Source organism: Erythranthe guttata, chromosome 14 (genome assembly GCF_056151865.1).
Source record: "Erythranthe guttata isolate IM_541 chromosome 14, IM_541, whole genome shotgun sequence".
In the NCBI taxonomy this organism is placed as follows: domain Eukaryota; kingdom Viridiplantae; phylum Streptophyta; class Magnoliopsida; order Lamiales; family Phrymaceae; genus Erythranthe; species Erythranthe guttata.
In genome coordinates, this window is record NC_142546.1 from 26,190,248 (window position 1) to 26,211,863 (window position 21,616).

The window sequence follows — 21,616 nt, forward strand, 5'->3', positions numbered from 1 at the left end:
TTTTTTGCCCCTAAAACTATAAGTGCCTCAATATGGTATATTTTGGGACGTTTATTTGTGTCCTTATAAGAACATTTTGTTGTAGTGGCGGCCAGCTACACCATAATCGAGTCCATGCTCCAGAACTGTAACACGATTCTGGACGTGCATTTGTACTGCACGAGCAAATCGGGAGACAAGTACATCGGACAAGTCAATATCTCCCTGAAGGAGCTTTTTGACGCTGCCGGATCGTCACCACCTGCAGATTATTACGGAGGCGAAAAAGGCAGCAAAGTTGACTTAATTAGCGCAGGTCGAAGCACGGTGTTGACTTTGCCTGTGCATGTGGGGTGTGCTAAGTCGCAGGGGGCTTTGAGAATTTCCTACAGCTTCGGCGAGAAAGTGACGATCGATAATATGTTGATCGCCGAGAGCGTTGCTGCCTTGATGCGCCTCTCTTGATCGATCATTCGTGTTTCTTTCTTGCATGCGTGTGCGTGTGTTTTGATATATATATGATGCATGCATGCTGCGTTTAATTTGTTATTCTGGTTTTAATTATATATGTTCCTCTTTTTGTTGTTTGTTTGATTTTCCTTCGATCATATTCATATGTTTGATCGATCTTGTAATAAGACGAATGTCATGATTTATAATATATGTACGTGACGTGCCCTCTTGTTGTTGGTTCATGAGTTTCTCTCTCTCCCTCTCTCTCTCTCATCCGTTTTCAATAATTGTTTGGACTCATAAATATATAAATTAATTAAATAAATTAGTTTGGATGATCATCTGATTACATTTGGTTCCTCCAAAATCTTATAAATTATGGAATATATATATATATGTATAATCATCTAGTCAAATAATTATTTTCAGGATTGTGATATTATGACTAATATATGCTCTTAGTGGCTAGTAATTAATATAGGAAAATGAAATATTATCAACACTACGAAAAATGACAATATATTAATGTTAATTAGTTGAGATGTAGAGTAGCATCGGCTAAATTGACGTTCATGAATTAACTTTCATCACAAGCAAATATAATGTAACAATACTTAATTAATGACCTCGTTAGTTGTTTATTTGGGCAGTTATAGACTTGTAGCTTTGATTGAGTCTTCCACCAATTTATTTTCAATTAGGTCCTTATATTATATGAATAATACACATGTGAACATAATAATTGGGCTTGGGCCCTGACTATAATAAAATTCTTCAGGCCCTAAAAGTATTCGAGACGCAGAGCGCCAATCTGTCATTTCAAAACCCCTCTCTCTCCTCTCTCTCTCTCACACAAACACACAGTACAGAGTTCTGGAGCAGAAGCCTTTCTATCATTCTATGAGGCTCATACGCAATCCTTTTTGCAAATGTATAATGGATATTAGAAATGCTTGAGAGAGGCTAATCGATGGAAAAGGAGTCTGACGAGAAGTTCTTCAACCCCAATCTGAGCCGACCGATCAACATCAACCCAGAATCAATCAATCACAGCCATTCGTCGAATGCAACCTCCACCTACACATCAACCACATCCTCTTCATCCTCCTCACCTCCCGACTTGGTCCGGCAAGTTCAAGCCGCCTTCAAACGCCATCGTCCAATTGGTTCGTTTTTTTTTTTTTTAATTACTTCAATTTGTATTCACAGTGAGTGGTGATGCTGTGACGACTGCTGGTTGTTCGTACATGCCATGGGTATCTTATTAATGTTTCATTTATCAGAATTTAAGAAGTTCACATGTGGATTTTATTGGTTATAACTTATAACTCCTCCTTTTTGTGCGTTACTGTGACTGGCAGAATTTAGGATTTGAAAGTAGAAAGAGTAAAGAAGAACTGGGTGCCGATAGATTCTATATCTTGCCTAGCTGTAGTACGAACTTTTTAATAATCTTATAAGGGTATTTTCAGTGTACAAATTAGGGATTTACAAGGTTTACCATGTTCTAACTTTCAATTAGGGTTTCTTATGGTTAAAGGATTTTCTCGAGGGATTATGTTTTGCTTAGCTATAATCTATTATTTTGCATTGTGTGCTTTTGTTTAGCTTTTCCTACTTCGCCTTAGCTGACCTCAGTTTAGTAATTTTTGTTTTAGATATTATTATATAGTTGCTCTTTCAACTTTTTCCCTAAATTTGTATTGCTATTTGCTGAGGTATATCTAGGTGCGACGCAGTCAAATGGTATTAAACCGAGGAGATTTTTGGTTCACAGACAAGAAACTTCAAAGGACTCAAACATAAAACCTTACTTGACATTTGATGCCAAAAACACGAAAGAGGATTTTCAACAGGGTCATAGATCAATGGTCTCCGTTTCAGAGTTCAAGAACATGGTCTCCGTCACTGAAGAGAACCAGGAGGCTATATCAATTACCCCGCATTCAGAATGGGGTTCCACTGTGACTACACTTGAACAAAATTTTAAGCCGTTCAATGCTCAAAGAGATCAACCTGGACTCGCTGCAAGGTCTGGAAGCAATGATAAAGGTGTTGTGGGAACTGGGAATTGTCTGGCTGAAGTGCAAAAGAAGGTTCGTTTTGCCACTGAGGCCAATGCTTCATCTCGCGGTAAGTTGGTGTTTCAATGCTCGTTTCAAAGTGATGCATTAATCATCAGATTTTTGTCTGTTTTTGATTAAAAATGAGTTAGTAAGCGACCAAATGGTTACTCCAACAAATGGTCTGACGTCTCATTTTGATTCATTTGATTTAACAGAAGCAGAATGGGATGTGGGTAATCAATCAGATGCTTCAGCTGCTGTCAATCAAGGCTGGCAGCGTCATAGTATACAGAGCATTGAAATGGATAATATTTTTATGTCTGAAAGTTCTTCTCTGTTTGCTAGAAAAGCAATTTCTACCCAGGATCAGTTACACCGGCTTGGAAACTGTTTGCATAATGATTTTAATAACGCCGTGACCCAAACTTCGGTTGTTGAGTCATCTTGTGTTACTTCAACACTAATGGACTCAACTGCTGCTTCAATGATTAGTTCAACAACTAATTCATCACAAGCTCACATTAGCAGTGCCAATATGGGTTCAGATCCTGTTGGAGACGCTGAAGTGCAGATGGATGTTGTGAAGCCATCATATTCTTTACAAAACAAGTATGCTGGTGAAGTTTTATCTCATCAATTAGCAGCATGCTCACAAGCTATTAGCTCCATTGCTCCAATGCCAGCGGAAGTCGATAAAATTTCCAGCATGCCAGTGGAGCAGCAACGGAACAGTGTGCCAGAGGAAGATGGCAATTCTAAAAATTCTTCCCATGCAATAGAAAATTCAGCCAAGGGAAATGTAGTTAACACAAAATCTCAACCTCAGTTATCAAGAGTATCTCCATCAGATGCAAAGGTTGAAGATTCCAAGTCTGAGAAAGTCGAAAGAGTTGCAAGTGGTAAAGCAGAATCAACATCTCGTAGAAGAGGTTATGACCCTGACTTGTTTTTCAAAGTTAATGGGAAGCTCTATCAAAGACTTGGCAAGATAGGTAGTGGAGGAAGTAGCGAGGTGCACAAAGTCATTTCATCTGAATGCAAAATTTATGCCTTGAAGAAGATCAAACTTAAAGGCCGTGACTATGCCACAGCATATGGATTTTGTCAAGAAATGAAATACTTGGACACATTGAGGGGGAAGAGCAATATTATTCAGCTGATTGATTATGAGGTGCACGCTTTAGAAGATGCTTCCCTCTTTTACTAATACTATTTTTTTAGGTTTTCCCGTCTATGTTTCTCAAGCAATTCAAACATTGATCAAATGACAATTTATTTGCGACTAAACATAATTTCCTTCTTAGGTGACAGATAAGACTTTGCTTCAAGAAGTGACAAATGGTTCCATGAGTAATAAGGATTACAAGATCAAGAATGATGGGTATATATACATGGTACTTGAATATGGAGAAATTGATTTGGCACACATGCTGTCTCAGAAATGGAAGGAACTTGACGGTTCTAATACAATCATAGATGAGAATTGGCTTCGATTTTATTGGCAGGTTATTTACTAAATCCATTTCTCTATTTACTTCATTTTTAACTACTGAAGTGCTCATGAAGGGTAATTTATTTGTCATAAGAATTTTTGTATTTGTACATCACTAAGATCTGACGACTAACGTTTATCTTCACAAATCACGTTTCAGCAAATACTTTTGGCAGTTAACACTATTCACGAGGAACGTATTGTGCACTCTGATCTGAAACCAGCCAATTTCCTTCTGGTGAGAGGTTCCCTGAAGCTAATTGATTTTGGAATCGCAAAGGCTATACTGAGTGACACAACCAACATCCAACGTGACTCACAGGTCTTTCTCCCTGTTTTTTTCTTAAAGTTACTTCCCGTTAGTATTTTTATCCTGTCAGTTAAGTTAAAATCATTCATTTAACAGGCATTTTTGTCTTTTTCAACAAAAAGCAGTTTGAGCAACTCAAAAACTTATTCTTCCACCCCCTATCTGAAAAGCTTGAAATGACAATACGGTCTTGCATAAATATTATATACATTTATTTCTATCATGCCCGTGTTTTCTCTTCTGCTGAAATAACTGTTAAATTGCAGGTTGGCACGCTGAGTTACATGTCTCCTGAGGCATTTATGTGTAACGAGATGGATGCAAATGGAAACGTAATAAAATGTGGCCGTCCATCAGATATATGGTCCCTTGGCTGCATCCTATACCAAATGGTTTATGGGAGAACACCGTTCTCCGATTATAAAACTTTCTGGGCAAAATTCAAAGTCATAACCGATCCAAATCACGAGATCGTATACGAACCTTTGTCAAACCCCTGTCTTCTTGATCTTATGAAGAAATGTCTTGCTTGGGACAGGAACAAGAGATGGAGGATTCCTCAACTACTCCAACACCCGTTTCTTGTACCTCCAGTTCCACCTCAACTACCTTGCCCTCTTGACCAAAGCCATAGATTGTTTCAACTTATTATCGAATCAAGTGAAACAGATGAAAAGACGTTGATGTTATGTTCCCAACTCCAAAACTTACTGAAGGACTCAACGTCAATAGTAGAATCTGAGTCATCTATGTCAAGACACCAACTATGTAACTTACTTCGTAAAGTCTCTACCCTTTGCTTTCAGCTCCAGGATCAGCTAGGAAACTTGGAAGGAGATAAAAACATCTGATCAATTAATTTATATATTGCATGTCTTTTGTCTGTGATCTTCCTGTATGATGTTCTATTGTTTTTAGTTTTTACCCATTTAACCTAATTTCCCAATTTTTTCTCCTTGTGCGTGTAAGATTTGTAAAAAAAAAAACAATTGTTGATATTTTGTAGCATGTTGCTGTGAATCAGAGTTAGATTTCAGTTCATCTCTCCCATGTCATCTTGAGCAGTTCTGGTAAGATTTCTACTATGAATACCTATTCAGTTCTGGTCCCTATTTTTTTTTTCATTTGATGTTTTGTGCTCGTTGCCAGTTTCTCTTACCTAATTAATGCGAGTGGCTGCCAGATTTAAGAAATCGTACACATGTAGGGGTCATTTCCAGCTATGAAGCCTAGTTACATAGTTTTGATGAGGCAAACCGAGCACGCATTTTTGGATACGAAAGCTGTAAATAATTTACACTTGTTGTGATCGTTCACGGATATGGCACTATGTTTCGGGCCATCCATTCGTTTTCTCAAAACCTCCATTCAGGAAAGGGAAAAAGAAATTAAATGAGGATGTGGATTGCATGCATAATAGTTTTGTGTATACAGAATTCATGTCCCATGTTGTTTTGTCATTTGATGTTGTATTCACTCGAAAGTATATTCGCGGTCGATTGATGCGAGATTTACTCCATGTGGCTACAGTTTTTTTTTTCTTCTTTTCCTTAAAGGACTTGTCAGTAGAGAAATGGCTTGAAGCTGTGATGGCACCTTCTGCCAAATAAAGGAATAACCATCTGCTGCTGCACCATGTGAAATGTGAGAATGTCCTTTCTTTCTTTATTTCTTCCCTTTATTTACATTACACTTTCTCCACTGTAAATTATGTTGTTTGATTTCTGATTTTTTGTTCAGCTTTTCGATAATGAAGACGAGGGACGGAAATTGCTTAATCTCGTCTCGGAAATTGCTGTTCAAAGGTACTCATGCTTATTCATGATCTGACTTGAATTTTTTAAGAAACGTTTTGTACTAGGTTTGAGTATTCTAGGATTCTATAAAGTTGGTCCCATGATAAAAATTGAATTTAGTAAAACATGAAAACTGAAAAAAAAAGGTGAAATGGACAGACACTGTGCTAGTTTCTCGTCTTGCTTGAATGGTGGGGGCTATTGCATGGGGCATGCACAGTTGTGTATTTGGATGCTTCTAGAAGGCCAATATATGATATTATTACATTGTTGTCGCCTGCTGTATACTAAACATTTGCTGGATTTGTCTTGGCCCTTTTGGAGATTTTGCTGGATTTGTGAAAATGCTATTCACAACTTTTAATTAAGTTTTAGAATAAATTTGTTTATAATTTACCGTTACAGTATTTTTGGAGGGTTTCGTACCAAATACCAATCATGGTGAGAATCTACTTTTAAATATTAGATAAAAGTCCCTCACTAATAATTTGTATAATTAGAGGTAATGATTGTGTTTTTTTAAGAGACTCAAATGTATTGTTGGTACTGTGGTCACCTATCAATTTATTATTTATTCTTTATTATTATTATAAAAAAAAGGACGAAAAACAAAGACATTGTTTTCTGTTACTCAGGTGGTCAAGAAAAACTCGGTACTATTGTTTTTTTTTTCTCGATTTCTCCTAATAAACCAGTTTTGTACATAGATTAGTTTGTCCCCTTCTTCTCGTCCGCATTGTTCATTCCGAAGGAGGAAACGGAGTTCTCGATTCAAATTACAACCGCTCCCCTGAGATTCGATCTATTTACGAAAAAAACTCTCATGTTTTCAAAATTACATCCACCTCCTGTAATTTGTAAATTTCTTGCATTAACACCCTTTTGTAGGGATGGATGTAAGAAATTCACAAACTACAGGGGGTTGGATGTAATTTCTCAAAAATAAGGGATTTTTTGTAAATAAACTTTACATCAGTGGATGGTTGTAATTTACCTTTACGGATATTCCAAAGCATCATTTCTGTTGGACTACACTTTCATCTATTGCGGGGCATAATTAGGATATTTCTTGATTTAACAAAAGCTGGACCAGCTGGAGTTAAAAGAGATTAATGGATATATTCCTATCTTTACTTCCCCACGCGGTATTGTCAATACAATGCTAGTAATTAGTTAGGTATATCGACTGCACATATATTAATTATATTCCATTAATAACTTTAATTTGAAATATACATTTACTTGAAATAAGATAAATAGTAAATATAACCAAACACCTATTTCTAGTCATTTTTTTCCTTCAATTATTTGAAAACAAATAAGGAAATAAGGTAGAGAAGATTGAGAGTTGTTTGGGTATTTTTTTAAAACTTAGGGAAGTAACATGGTAATTGTTTTGATAGGGAATATTATTGAAATAGTCAATAAATAGCTGCATTGACTAACATGTAACAAAATGGAAAGCACCTTACCTTCTTCACATAACGTGCACAATTGCATTTCACGTCACTTCTGAATTCGATAATCGAAACTATATCTACTAATTTTTATTTGTTTATAATGAAGAAACTCACAGTCAATAATATAATTATAAGTGCACTGAATAAACTTATACCAGTATATTGTGTACTACACAAACATATATATATATAAAATATAACTCGATAAAGTTTATCGAGAGAAAAGGGAGTTGTCTACGACTACTACTACTTTAGAGAGACTTGAAATACGTTGAAATTAGAATATCAATTTATTCTGCAAAAAAATGTTAAAAACTGGAAAGAAAGAAACGCCATAAATCCACAGTTGCCTCATTGGCCATTGCCACGTTCCACAAAATCCTTTACCCACCCGTCACTCTCTCACACCAGGCCCCCCTCCCCTCACCACCACCACCCCACCCCCACCATCGACCCCTCAAAACCGCCGGCCTTAACCTAAACTCAAAACCCCACCTCCACAACTGCCAACTCATCACCTTACCGGAAAACTCCCCCTTCTGCCAATTTAATTACCCTTCTCTTATTTCTTTTTTACCAAATATATACGTACAAATCGCATATATCTATCTACCTTTGTTCAGTCCTCCGACCTTTCTACTCCCTCTCCGCCATCGCTTTGGAATTATTCTTCGCCGTCGTTGATGATTCGTCTAGAATTTCGATGATCGGTATAATTGTTCGGAAACTAATGAATGTTACGCTAATCGCGACTTCTGTGCTATGCATCCTTTCTGCTGTGTTTCGTCGATGACTCTGCAAAGCAACTCCGACATGCCGCCGTCTCCGCCGTCCGATCTTCTGAACAGAATTCAGAATCCAGCTTTATCCAGGGTTGTGTCAGCGCGTGACTCCATGCCGGATAATACTGGTGTTCTGGTTATCAGTAACAATCACAATTCAAACCACCACAGCCGTGAGTTGAAGATTAACGACATAGTGGGGAATGGTATTTCTGGAATTTTGTATAAATGGGTAAATTACGGTAAAGGATGGAGGCCTAGATGGTTTGTTTTGCAGGATGGGGTGCTGAGTTATTATAAGATCCATGGGCCCGACAAAATTGTGGTTAATCAGGAGACTGAAAAAGGATCGAGAGTGATTGGGGAAGAATCGGTGAAGCGGATTTCCCGGCAGCATTTCAATCATCAGAATCATCATCATCATCATAGAAACGGGAGTAACGGGGCATCTGCGAGAAGCCGGAATCCCATCGGTGAAGTTCATTTAAAGGTTTCACTTCTTTCCAATTGAGTTGCATCAGCTATACTTGTTACCTGCTTGATTTTCTGTTTTTCCAGTGGAGTAATTTTGATGCATGTTAAACTGAGGTTTTTGTAAGAAGTCACTTGTTATCAATTGAGATTTATAAGAGTTCATTTTTTTTTTCTACAACTACTTCCATTTCATGACTTAAATGTGCTGGACAGGTGTTTGCATTGGAATTGTAAAGTTTATAGTGTATCTTTTACAATTGAGTAGTTCTTTATAGGTGTCATCTATTCGAGAAAGCCGATCAGATGATAGGAGGTTCTCAATATTTACTGGTACCAAAAGACTTCATCTGAGGGCTGAGAGCAGAGAGGATCGAATGGCATGGGTGGAAGCTTTGCAAGCTGTGAAGGACATGTTTCCGAGGATGTCCAACAGTGAGTTAATGGCTCCTGTGGACAATATAGCTGTCTCGACAGAAATATTGAGGCAACGGTTGTTGCAAGAAGGCATCAGTGAGGCTGCCATTCAGGACTGTGAACAGATCATGAGAAACGAGTTTGCATCACTGCAAAATCAATTGATGCTTTTGAGGCAGAAGTATTGGCTCCTCATGGACACACTTAGGCAGTTGGAGGTACGCGTTAAGTTTACAAGCTTAGAAAATCAATTTCAGAATTTTCTTCAATTCCACAAAGAATTTGTAATTACAGTGCTTTTGATTTCCCTAGACTTTGTATGGGTAGCTTGGACCTGTGAATTTTTGGTTTCTTGCAAGCTTGATTTTATTTGATTGTAGCATTTCTAGCCTTTATATATTTGTTATGTTGATGGAACTAATTTGCTTCATATCCAGACATTTTTTATTTCATCTGGTTCGTCAAGTTTTGATTTACTTTCTTGAGACAAGAGTTGATGAATTTAAAGGGCTTTTGGCTGTTAAGTATATCTGGTTCTCTCTACTTGATTGGTGCTAAAGGTTGTCATCTTAGTGCAGACAGAAAAGGTTGATCTGGAGAATACTGTTGTTGATGAAAGCCAGAGATTAAATGATGTTGGAGCATCCTCTAGTTCAAGGCAAGATAAGTATAGTGGTAAGCTTTCCCCAACATGTTATACTTATTTTTTAGCTTACAGCGTAAACGAATCTCAACTGATCTATTAATGTTTTAGCTGCTCGATTAGGAATAGTGTTACCAAGTGAATCTTCCCGCACTTGAAGTTCCACAGTTACCATTCTATGCTGCTTTGTCAAAATTTGTTGCAACCCTATGAGAATTAAAATGATAATTGAAATTATTTTAGGTTGTATAACATTTATAAAAAATACTATTCTTAAAAAATAGGTTCAATACCTCTAGTTTAAGGTTTGTACCATATTATGGGGATCCATATGCGCATGTTGTAGTTTTAATGAATTCCTAGCACATCTGATCACCCTTTTGTATACTTATACCAGAAAGTGCGAGTGAATCTGAAGATGAAAATGAAAGAGTAGATGGGGCAGAGGAAGATACAGATGGAGAAGACAATACTTTCTTCGACACCAGAGATTTTCTTTCATCTAGCTCTTTTAAAAGCAATGGTTCTGACTTTCGAACATCATCATTTTCCTCCGATGATGATGACGTTTATGCTTTTGAAGCTGAGGATGCTATTGATCCTGCCATTGGATCTGCTGGAGCAAACTTTCCTTATATTAAGCGTCGAAAGAAATTGCCAGACCCTGTCGAGAAAGAGAAAGGAGTGAGTTTGTGGTCCATGATTAAAGATAACATTGGGAAGGATCTTACAAAAGTATGTCTTCCAGTGTACTTCAACGAGCCTCTCTCTTCGCTGCAGAAATGTTACGAGGATTTGGAATATTCGTATCTTATTGACCGGGCTTATGAATGGGGGAAGAGAGTAAGTTGGTGTTATAATTTTAGTTACTTCAGTTTCTGATGTTCTTGCATTTAATTTTTTTGAATGCTTTCACTGTCGTCATGGGATTTTTTTCTTATTAGCATCTTTAAAGTTGAAATAAAAAGAATCTGAGCTTAATTTGAAGAGATTGGCCTTTTTTATTTTTTTCTCTTTTTCAAATCAGATGCCACCCTTTAGCATCTGACTCTTCTTTCTAATTATTTTCATAGGGTAACTCTCTTATGAGGATTCTAAATGTAGCTGCATTTGCTATATCTGGATATGCTTCTACTGAAGGAAGAAATTGCAAACCATTCAATCCACTCTTAGGGGAGACTTATGAGGCTGATTATCCGGATAAAGGCCTCCGGTTTTTCTCAGAGAAGGTTTCAGCTTATTTCTTTGATATAAGTCTTGTGTGTTTTCTTTATGATGCCTTTACTATGCTCGCTTGTTAGTTTCTTACAATTTGCTTGTTACTATGCCTTATCATTTGCTTATCATCTTCAAGATTAGGGCAGGGTAACTGGCATTCCAGTAAATAAATGTGTCCACATTCGTTGTAATGTAAGGAGAGTCACAGCAAATCACCTGTTTAAATGTATCTATCAAAATGTAATTCTAGCATGCTTGCCGATCTGCTTTTATTTGAAGCACTACACCCCTTCGAGTTTAAATCAAGCTTAGGCCCCTCAAAAGGAATTTTTTTTTTTACATACATTTGCAGTGACAAATTAATAGCCAGTGCCATTGTCTTTTGAATCAGGTGAGTCACCACCCCATGATTGTAGCATGCCATTGTGAGGGTACAGGCTGGAAGTTCTATGGTGATAGCAATCTGAAAAGTAAATTTTGGGGTCGCTCCATTCAGCTCGATCCAGTCGGCGTTTTAACTCTTGAATTTGACGATGGAGAAATATTCCAGTGGAGCAAGGTACAATATTTGAAGATTGGAGATTGTATTTCTCTTTGTTTAATGTTATTGAAAATAGAGACCTTTTTTTGTGACAGGTAACAACATCTATATACAATCTTATTCTGGGGAAACTATATTGCGATCACTACGGTACAATGCGGATAGAAGGAAACCATGGTTACTCTTGTAAACTGAAATTCAAAGAGCAGTCTATCATAGACAGAAATCCTCATCAGGTACTCTCCTTTTTTCTGTAATTGGTACTCCCTTTACCTAAGAAAAGTATAGTTGCAAATCTTGGTAAAATCAGTTAAAAAGTTCAAATATGATACGACTTTCAAGCATACAAATATGAAATTGCAGGTGCAGGGAATTGTCCAAGACAAGAGTGGAAAAACTGTAGCAACTTTGTTTGGGAAGTGGGACGAAAGCATGCATTTTGTCCATGGAGATTACTCCTCCAAAGGAAAAGCTCATGAATCTACATCCGAAGCTCACTTGCTTTGGAAACGTAGCAAGCCTCCAAAGTTCACTACGCGTTATAATTTGACTCGCTTTGCTATCACACTCAACGAGCTTATTCCTGGGCTGAAGGTGATTTTTACGAGGTTACAGAGTTTTCGTGTGTCTTATCAGTGTCGATTTTTAGATTTTTTTTTTGTTTTCACATTTTGCAGGAAAAGCTGCCTCCAACAGATTCAAGGCTTAGACCCGATCAAAGATGCCTGGAAAATGGGGAGTATGAGATGGCAAATGCTGAAAAATTGCGTCTCGAGCAAAGGCAACGGCAGGTAATTTCTTTCTAAAATCTAAAAAAGAAAACATTTTAGCAAATGTGTAAACTTTGAACACGAATTCGAATATGAACTTGTTAGTGATGTATGAAAACGACAGGCGAGGCAAATGCAAGAGAGAGGGTGGAAACCGCAATGGTTTGCGAAAGAGAACGGATCTGATACATACAGATACATTGGTGGGTATTGGGAAGCTAGGGAACAGGGAAACTGGGAAGCATGCCCTGATATTTTTGGCCAAGTACCTTCCGATCAATCTCTTGACGAGTAAGAGGGGTTCTCGTTTTTTCTTCTTTAAAAAAAAAATTAAATCGTATTATATATATTCTGGTCTTCTCTTTATTAGTCTCTAGGAGAAATATCGGAAAAGCAGCTGATGAAGGATTCATTATAGGTGCATTTGTATAGTTTTGTTATAGATGAAGCAATTAAATTGTTTCGACAATCGACATCGTATTACGCCCCTCGACCATTCTTGCCGTTTGGCCTTCTTTACCTAAATGAACAGTGTTATTTTTTTGGTGTAAACTGTAAACTGTATATCTGAGCCCATGTTTCCTAGTCTCTCTCACGAATAATAATCTTTTATAGTGCCACGTGTCAATTCATGAGAGGTTCACATCAAAATAGGTACCACTTGGAAGATGAAGGTGGTGGTTTCCAAACGGCCAAGCCGAGATAGGTGGCGCCACCACCTTGATTGGACGGCGGATCCACCCTGCCACTAACGAGTAACTGCCAACTGTTAAAAGCAACTGTTTGGCACCACCTAAATGTTTCTATTTTCTCATTATTAAATATTGTATTTGAAAAAAATATCATTCTGTCAATAATTATATTCAATTATTGAAACCAATTATCAACTACAAAATGGGCTTCATAACTCAATTTAATAATTGGTTCAGCAATATAAAAATTAATTGGGTGGGTTTGGGTATTACCACCATCATTTAATATATAATTTTTAGTATTAGCATCAGTAATAATCTTTAAAAAAAAAAAAAAATCGAAATTCACAACCATGACATCAGTAAATAAGACCAAATCAAAGTGAATGATAATGAATGTTTACCTACCAAAAGAATAATTATATTAATAATATAATCATCCTTAATTCATATGGTTGGTTGGGAGTACATAACTTGCACTCACATGTAATATATAAATACTGGGACACATTAGTCATATAAATTAAAACCCGACCCCAACTGATAATTGACTAGATATATAGGGTCATCTTAGAATTTATGAAGAGGCTCCAAATTTATTAAGAATTTATGATCCATCACCACTAATGTATATTATTATTATTATTTTTATTTATTATTCTATTTTAAATATTATTATTAAATGGTGGATAAAAGTTGGACAAATCACAAGCAAAGTACTACACCAGCCACGTCCTTATGCATTATGAGGATAATCAAATCTTTCAACCTTATTTTCATACACGGAAGCAAAACCACTAATGCATCTAAAAAAATACTGTTATTTACACCGCGGTTTCGGACTTAAATTTCATGTCATATGTGCCACTATTTTGAAGCAAAATTACATTGGAGTCCTCAGAAGTTACTGTCACTTCGCACCGAAAATGAAAAACAAGCTTAGGACTTTTTAATTTTCAGTTTATATACTGGGGTAATTATGTCCAAAAAAATCCATTGGCTTAATTGCTAATAAACTTATTACTAGTGGAATTTTTTGAAAAATAAAAAATATCTTACTCCTTTTGGTAAACACCATCTTATTAGAAGGATAGTTGCCATTACCATTCTCGTAAACAATATCTTACAATTTTTCGATATTGGATAAGACAATATCAAACTAAATGTTCACTCTCGATAGAAAAAGGCTAATTAAGACAGACACAAAAAAAAAAAAAAAAAGATTAACGTCTTAATTGGCAATTAGATTCCAAATCTGTGGGATCTAGGAGTAAAAGGTCATAGATTATATGCTTAATCATCTTAAGACAAAAGAATAAAACCTAGGATTAATTAGAGATGAAAATGACAATTACCCACTTCACATACTATTTGTCCGAATATGCAATTATGCTAAAGATGATGGATCTCCAACGAGGCAACCCCACTATGCAAATGGGCCATTAAGTGGGCCCACACTCGTTCCACCTAGGTCTTTTTTCACTTTACAGTCCATCATGCACCACCATTTCCAACACAATTTGGTCAATGCAATGCTGATACACTTAGTATAACTTATTCTCTTCTTACCATTTTACTTAATTATAAAATTAAATTTGTTTTAGATTACCTAATTAGTAGAGTAATAGAGTGTGATATTATTCAACCCTAATTTGAATTCATATGAAAGCACTTTTTAAATTGAGTATCTTGTCAATTAATTTTTTTAGTTGAAGTATGAATTATAAGTATTTTTCTCTGTATTTAAATTTTTGAAAATCTACTCTAAATGGAGCATTTATTAAAAAAAATAACAAATATTTATAAAATCGAAAAGTTTTTTATTTTTATTTTTATTTAATAATGAAATCAAATATTCACGTAAAAAGTATCCGTCATTGACATTAATATGTCAATGACTGATGTGGAGGATTTAGAAGATAATAATCGGATTATTATTTATTATTTAAATCAATAGGCCAATTGAAAAAACCAAGAAAAGACCTAAGAACTAGTCCATAAGTTGTGCCCATGTCTTAAAATCTGTTCATTATTCCTACGTTGACAATTGGGGATTTCTATTAAATTATCATATATAGTTCACCAACAATTGAACACAAGATTTGATCATGGACAAGTAAAATAAAATAAATATTATATTTCTTAAATAATTAGATCCAATTGAATAAATAAATTAGGTAAGAATGTGGTAATCATACGAATTAACAAAAGAACAGGGATTCATATTAACGCCGACCAAATTAATTAAAAGCATAAATTGTGAAGAAGACTTTATTTATCTACCAAACTAAGAAATGGTAATACGATATGCAATTAATATTAATAAAAGCAAGGAGAATTATTACACATTACCATAATAAAGGACACATAATCTGCCCATATTAAAAGATTGTCAGTAAAACCGACGGTTCACCTATATAAATCTACATAATGGCGTTTCCGTAATTTAACTCAAAACGAAAGGATATTTAATTTAAGTACACACAAATGACGAGTCCTGCCCTTTTCAGTCCTAGGCGAAGCCGTCACGTCAAGTAGAAACTAGGGAGATATTCCTATTGTTGGGTAAAACTGTGCACCTCCTTCGTAAGGGTATATTTGTCATTCATTATATTTATTTATAAATAAATATAAACGCAAGATTCATCAGTGTCTGTATGTATAGTGTGTATGTATAGGTTAGCAGAGCATTACAGAAACGTTTACAGTACACAAAAAATGTAATGCCGGCTCCTACTTAATTATCGACACTTTCTATCTCACACAGTTCACGCACTCGTTTTGTTTCTGCTTTTTTTTTTTTTGTTTCGCTCTCTGCTTTTTCAGTTTCATTGTTTAATTTATTCAATTTTTCGTCTTTTTGTTTGTCTCTCTCATACAGACCTTCCCACAAAAGCCACAAACGGAAACTATTTCACCGGACAAAAAAAAAAAAAAAAAATTAGGCCGGAAAATGCTGCCGGAGCTGGGTGTTGCAGCTATATGCATCAATTTTTCTAGCCATAGTTTAGGTTAGTAAACCAATCAATTGTTTTGTTCGTCGATATAGAGAGTCACTATTTTGTTTTATTTCCAGAAAAAAAAAATTAGGGAAAAATGCCGGAGACACTGTTATGCGTAAAGCCAGCCGAAAATGGGGAGAAGAATTCATACGAAGAGAATTTCGATAGAGAAGACGAGAAATTATTGGAGAATGCGACAACCACAACGACGCCGAGATCAGTTATAATTGTTCCCCGGAGCAAATCTCAAGCCACCTGCCGGAGAGTAGCGCCGACTTCAGTTCCCGAGAGCAACGGAGCCATTGTTATCGAGAAGCATCTCCCGAACGGGGATCTGTACATCGGAACATTCTCGAACAACACCCCTCACGGATCGGGAAAATACCTGTGGAAAGACGGGTGCATGTACGAAGGGGAGTGGAAGAAGGGGAAAGCGAGTGGCAAAGGCAAATTCTCCTGGCCGTCGGGCGCAACTTTTGAAGGCGAATTCAAGTCGGGTCGGATGGAGGGAACCGGTACTTTTATCGGGTCCGACGGAGATATGTACAAAGGCTCGTGGTCGGGGGATCGGAAACATGGGTACGGGGTTAAGTATTACGGTAATGGGGATTATTACGAAGGGCATTGGAAAAAGAATCTGCAAGATGGGCAAGGTAGATACCTTTGGAGGAATGGGAATGAGTATATTGGGGAGTGGAGGTGTGGGAATATTCATGGTAGGGGTGTTTTGGTCTGGAATAATGGGAATCGATACGATGGGAATTGGGAGAATGGTGTTCCCAAAGGGAATGGGGTTTTCACTTGGCCCGATGGAAGCTGCTATATCGGATGCTGGTCGAACGATTCGTCTAAAAATAGCAACGCAACTCAAATCTTGAATGGGACTTTTTATGCTGCTCATAATGCCAAGAGTGGCGATAATGGTAACGACGAGGGTTTGAAGGGGTACTTTAGTCATAAATTATCGGCGCCGTTGATGGTGGTGGGGGAGGATAGTTTGGAGTTGATTGTTGGAGGCGATGGTGGCGTTGGCGGTGGTGGGGGGAAGAAGAGGTCGTCGGATGGGATGGGGGAAAGGGCATTTCCGAGAATTTGCATTTGGGAATCAGATGGGGAAGAAGGTGATATAACTTGTGATATTATTGATAATACAGAGGCTTCTATGATGTATAGAGACGGGTTTGTGTTCGATCGAGATGGGTTGCGGCAGTTTAGGAGGAATCCCTACTCTCTCAGTGGGGAAGCCAAGAAGCCTGGTCATACAATATCGAAAGGGCATAAGAATTACGATTTGATGCTCAATCTCCAATTGGGTATTCGGTAAGATTTTACGCCAGATGGCTTTGATGTTTATCTGTTTATCTATGCTTGTAGTTTTATTGTGATGAGATTTGTATTGTTGGATTTGATTTTTGTTGAGTTGTGTATGTGTATTGTTCTGTAGGCATTCAGTGGGGAAGCATGCTTCAACGATACGCGATCTTAAGCTGAGTGATTTTGATCCTAACGAAAAGTTTTGGACTAGGTTCCCTTCCGAGGGATCAAAACTTACGCCACCTCACCAATCGTTCGAGTTTCGATGGAAGGACTATTGTCCTCTGGTTTTTAGGTAATTATTCCTCTTTAATCGGGCTTATTTGATTTGTTTCAGAATGCAATTTTTGCTATTAAATTTCGATTATGATTATATATGTGCTTGAGTTACATTCCTAAATAATGGATTTCTTTATTGGGTGTTTTTCAGACATTTAAGGGAGCTATTTCAAGTCGATCCTGCAGATTATATGTTAGCCATTTGTGGGGACGATGCTTTGAGAGAGCTTTCATCGCCCGGGAAAAGTGGAAGTTTCTTTTACTTGACACAGGACGATAGGTTCATGATCAAGACAGTCAAGAAATCAGAAGTCAAGGTTTGTTGCCTACCTTTGACTTGTTAGAGTTGACAAAAAAAAATATATTAACTAGGACAAAATTAGCATAATCAACGGTGAAACGAAATTTATGTTTAACATGACAGGTGGATTATAGTTGGTTCGGACCATCTTCTAGACAATTATAACTGTAATTAAACTCGGTACGTTTTTTTTTTTCTTTCTTCAGGTGCTTATCAAGATGCTTCCAAGTTATCACAAGCATGTATGTCGTTACGAAAATTCTCTCGTAACTAAATTCTTCGGTGTCCATTGTGTCAAACCAGTGGGGGGTGTCAAGGTAATTCAGCTTTTATTTCAGCTTTTTTTTATAATGTTTATCACTTTCCATTAACTAATTTTTGGTCATATTTTTTCGAAATTAGACTCGGTTTATTGTGATGGGTAATATGTTCTGCTCAGAATATCGAATTCATAGGAGATTCGATTTGAAAGGATCTTCCCATGGCCGAACAACTGATAAACCCGAAGAGGAGATTGATGAAACCACAACCCTCAAAGACCTTGATTTAAATTTTTTATTTCGGCTTCAAACCAATTGGTATCAAGAACTCATCAAGTTAGTATTCGTATCTCTTTGTCTTTCTGACTCTCGATTTTATACTGTTTTGTGAAATTAGCTTATTCTTGATTTATCTGTTCAGACAAATCGAGCGCGACTGTGAGTTCTTGGAGGCAGAGAGAATTATGGATTACAGTCTCCTAGTGGGCTTACACTTTCGCGACGATAGTACTAAAGACAAAATGGGATTATCACCTTTTCTATTGCGTACAGGTAATTAATTATCCATATCATAATAAGCAATCGATTATGGCATTGGAAGATATAGCTTACATTGAATTTTGGAACACAGGGAAGAGTGATACTTATCAAAGTGAAAAGTTCATGCGTGGGTGTCGTTTTCTTGAAGCAGAACTACAAGATATGGACCGGGTTTTAGCGGGCAGGTACGTATATTTCAAGATTAATTAATTAATTTAACATGAGCATGCGTTTTGTTTTATTAATTTAAATGTATTTGTTTCGTAAATCAGGAAACCCTTGATCAGGCTAGGGGCGAACATGCCTGCTAGAGCAGAGCGTGTTGCTCGAAGGAGTGATTTCGATCAGTACACTCCCGGTGGATTTGGCAATTTGATACCCTCACGAAGCGGCGAAGTTTACGAAGTAGTCCTCTACTTTGGTATAATCGACATTTTACAAGACTACGATATCAGCAAGAAGCTTGAGCATGCGTACAAATCCTTGCAGGTGGACCCCACCTCGATTTCGGCCGTCGACCCGAAATTGTATTCTAGAAGGTTCCGGGATTTCATTGGAAGAATATTTATTGAGGACAGGTGATACAATTGAGATTATATTATATGGTTCTCTGAAAAGGGTATCGTGAGGTGTTTTCGATTGATTCTTGAACGAATCGAACCACCTTGGATACGAGAACAAGCATAGCCAGCCTAACGGATAACAAACGGAATGGCCGAGTTTTATCGGATTAGCTATGGTTGAGGGGGGGTAGTAATATTTTTGGTATCAAGTGCCAAAAAAATGTGAAGAGATAGTAACATGGAACAGAGATTCTGTGAAGAAAAGATTCAAAATATGGGAGGGGTTTTTTGAATAATGCAGTGTACAGTAGTATACAAGAAAAATAGTGCCATAGATTATTAATTAAGTTTATATATATATATATATATATATATATATGTATGTTTTTTTTGGGGGGGGTGAGAAATCAAAGTTTCTGGTGGGTAAATGGAAGTCTTTAAACCCCACTCTACTCTGTGCTTTCTTTAATAATGTAGTACAATGTAGTCGCTCTCATTCTCTCTCTAGACTAGAGAGAGAGAGAGAGAGAGGGACATTTGCTTTTCTTGTGATTGCAGTGAAAGAGATGGGGGGCGGGGGAGGGGGGCCCTTTTTTGGGGGGCAGTTATAAAACTTATAATAAACCTAAAAAGCAGAGAAAGCAAAGATGAGCTGGTGTTTCTTCTTCTACTATTGAAATGTTTATTACTTGTAAAATATTTCTTCTTTTGAAGAAAAATATGTTGAAGTATGAATGAATGCATGCCAAAGTCTTGAGAAAAAAAAATCCTCTCCAACTGTTAATTCTTTTGAAATTACTAGGGCATTATGGTCAATTCAAGCAAAGAGAATCTAAGGAGGATACTGTGGTAGGGGGTGGGGGGTCAAAGTTCAAAGCGAAGACCCCACCAGTTAATGTGGGGCCCACCCACCATTATTTTATTCTCTTCCTCTTCTTACACAGTGTCTCCTCTTTTTGACCTTGTTCTCTTTTTTATGGGATCTTCGCTTCTCTATTACCTCACACACCTTCTTCATCAGTCCCCCTCACTCTGTATTGGGACCGTTTCCCCTTTTTCCCGCCCTTTTTTATTTTATTTTTTTTATTTTTTATTTTCAAATATCTAATTTTCTTCTAAATAAAATTTAATTATAATTGCTGTCCAAGTTTAACATAGCTGATTGAAATCCAACTCTAGGTAAATACATTAATGCAATTAATACAACACAGAAATAGTGTGTTGTTTACATGTTTATGTGATGTAAGGATGAATGACATTTATATGTACCGTGCCCTAAATTGAGCTTTTGGACCCTAATCCGTATGTTTTACCTCTTCATAGAACAGGCATCCCCCACATGCCTAAAAAGCTGAAATAATTATTACTTTGCTACATAAATTTGTTACTATTTACTCCAATGTTTTGGACCACATATAAATTAAATAAATAGTTGTTTGAAATGAATTTACACCAAAATTGTTTAGCTTCCGTACTATGTTCTGCAAGAGAGCCGTCAATAAATGAAATGAATAGATTTAGTAAACCTGCTACTTCAGCCGTATAATTTATTAATGCCCTCTTTTGCTCATTTTGGTATCCCTACTTTTTCTATCATTGATTCTTGTGCTCTTGTTTGCCTCTATTTTTTATTTTGGTTAATTCAGGTTTTACTAATATTGTATGTATTATTTGATTTATTTCACATCCTTCTTCGTTACGATTTGACCTTTACCCATTGAAATGTTTAGTTCAAATTACTTGTCTTTATTCTATATGACATGACTTACTTTGTAAGCTTAATTGACCCCCCCTAATTATGCTTGCTAATCTTCTTCTTTTTTTATTTATTTTTTATTTTTATTTTATGTAAAGTAATAAAACAAATAAACAAATAAAAGTAATAATATTTCCTCACATAGGTAATTCATTCACGTCGCTGAAATGTCACGTTCTTGTTTTAAATACCTATCTATTCCACACGGTATGGAAAATTCATAAGAAACCCATTTGTATATATTTTTAATTAATATTTATTAGAACTTAAAACAAATCTGTAAATTTAGAATAAGTTAGATGTATCATTTTCGGTGGATTGTGATTGGCCCAATAATTAAATTAAGTGAGACCATATGTTGGGCAGTGTTGTGGGCATTTCCAACATAAGGCTTGTCCAAAGGCAGACAAGCCCACCCTCTTCACACTCTAGGCTATTACACATATTTATTAATTCAAAATTATTAAAAATATTTATTATTTTAATTTAAATATAAAAATATGTTATAAAG

General features: G+C 36.5%; 3 protein-coding genes across 6 annotated transcripts; all 3 read left to right on the forward strand.

The window, feature by feature from the left end:
* The first annotated feature begins 1,208 nt into the window (after nucleotides 1-1,208).
* LOC105973077 (serine/threonine-protein kinase MPS1) lies at nucleotides 1,209-5,341 on the forward strand. Its single transcript, XM_012998082.2, has 6 exons — nucleotides 1,209-1,598; nucleotides 2,161-2,565; nucleotides 2,714-3,669; nucleotides 3,803-4,003; nucleotides 4,151-4,312; nucleotides 4,567-5,341. Exons 1-6 carry the CDS (start codon nucleotides 1,403-1,405, stop codon nucleotides 5,149-5,151), a joined length of 2,505 nt encoding a protein of 834 aa, XP_012853536.2. The 5' UTR covers nucleotides 1,209-1,402; the 3' UTR covers nucleotides 5,152-5,341.
* A 2,344-nt stretch (nucleotides 5,342-7,685) lies between these two features.
* On the forward strand, nucleotides 7,686-13,274 carry LOC105973023 (oxysterol-binding protein-related protein 1C). Of its 4 annotated transcripts, none has more exons than XM_088814441.1 (11): nucleotides 7,686-8,828; nucleotides 9,088-9,444; nucleotides 9,805-9,901; nucleotides 10,267-10,712; nucleotides 10,943-11,098; nucleotides 11,479-11,646; nucleotides 11,724-11,864; nucleotides 11,992-12,222; nucleotides 12,306-12,419; nucleotides 12,523-12,689; nucleotides 12,769-12,978. In XM_088814441.1, the coding sequence occupies exons 1-11, from the start codon at nucleotides 8,319-8,321 to the stop codon at nucleotides 12,773-12,775; spliced, it is 2,394 nt and encodes a 797-aa protein (XP_088670567.1). In that variant the 5' UTR covers nucleotides 7,686-8,318; the 3' UTR covers nucleotides 12,776-12,978. The 4 variants fall into 4 exon arrangements, with proteins under 4 accessions (XP_088670567.1, XP_088670565.1, XP_088670566.1 ...); XM_088814439.1 differs by lacking the exon at nucleotides 12,769-12,978 and adding an exon at nucleotides 13,014-13,274 and having other exon boundaries at nucleotides 7,748-8,828; XM_088814440.1 differs by lacking the exon at nucleotides 12,769-12,978 and adding an exon at nucleotides 13,053-13,274 and having other exon boundaries at nucleotides 7,748-8,828.
* A 2,686-nt stretch (nucleotides 13,275-15,960) lies between these two features.
* Nucleotides 15,961-19,705, forward strand: LOC105973026 (phosphatidylinositol 4-phosphate 5-kinase 1). Its single transcript, XM_088814442.1, has 9 exons — nucleotides 15,961-16,101; nucleotides 16,167-17,412; nucleotides 17,537-17,701; nucleotides 17,837-18,002; nucleotides 18,193-18,303; nucleotides 18,389-18,582; nucleotides 18,668-18,798; nucleotides 18,878-18,971; nucleotides 19,059-19,705. Exons 2-9 carry the CDS (start codon nucleotides 16,187-16,189, stop codon nucleotides 19,366-19,368), a joined length of 2,397 nt encoding a protein of 798 aa, XP_088670568.1. The 5' UTR covers nucleotides 15,961-16,101; nucleotides 16,167-16,186; the 3' UTR covers nucleotides 19,369-19,705.
* The last annotated feature ends 1,911 nt before the right edge of the window (nucleotides 19,706-21,616 follow it).

Bases quoted from the DNA above. Each gene is read 5' to 3' on its own strand.
- LOC105973077 (XM_012998082.2), top strand. From the start codon at position 1,403: ATGGAAAAGGAGTCTGACGAGAAGTTCTTCAACCCCAATCTGAGCCGA. The intron at 2,566-2,713 runs GTAAGTTGGTGT...TTGATTTAACAG, and splicing joins GGCCAATGCTTCATCTCGCG to AAGCAGAATGGGATGTGGGT. The intron at 4,313-4,566 runs GTCTTTCTCCCT...GTTAAATTGCAG, and splicing joins ACATCCAACGTGACTCACAG to GTTGGCACGCTGAGTTACAT.
- LOC105973023 (XM_088814439.1), top strand. From the start codon at position 8,319: ATGCATCCTTTCTGCTGTGTTTCGTCGATGACTCTGCAAAGCAACTCC. The intron at 9,902-10,266 runs GTAAGCTTTCCC...TACTTATACCAG, and splicing joins AAGGCAAGATAAGTATAGTG to AAAGTGCGAGTGAATCTGAA. The intron at 10,713-10,942 runs GTAAGTTGGTGT...TTATTTTCATAG, and splicing joins CTTATGAATGGGGGAAGAGA to GGTAACTCTCTTATGAGGAT.
- LOC105973026 (XM_088814442.1), top strand. From the start codon at position 16,187: ATGCCGGAGACACTGTTATGCGTAAAGCCAGCCGAAAATGGGGAGAAG. The intron at 17,413-17,536 runs GTAAGATTTTAC...ATTGTTCTGTAG, and splicing joins AATCTCCAATTGGGTATTCG to GCATTCAGTGGGGAAGCATG. The intron at 18,972-19,058 runs GTACGTATATTT...TTCGTAAATCAG, and splicing joins GACCGGGTTTTAGCGGGCAG to GAAACCCTTGATCAGGCTAG.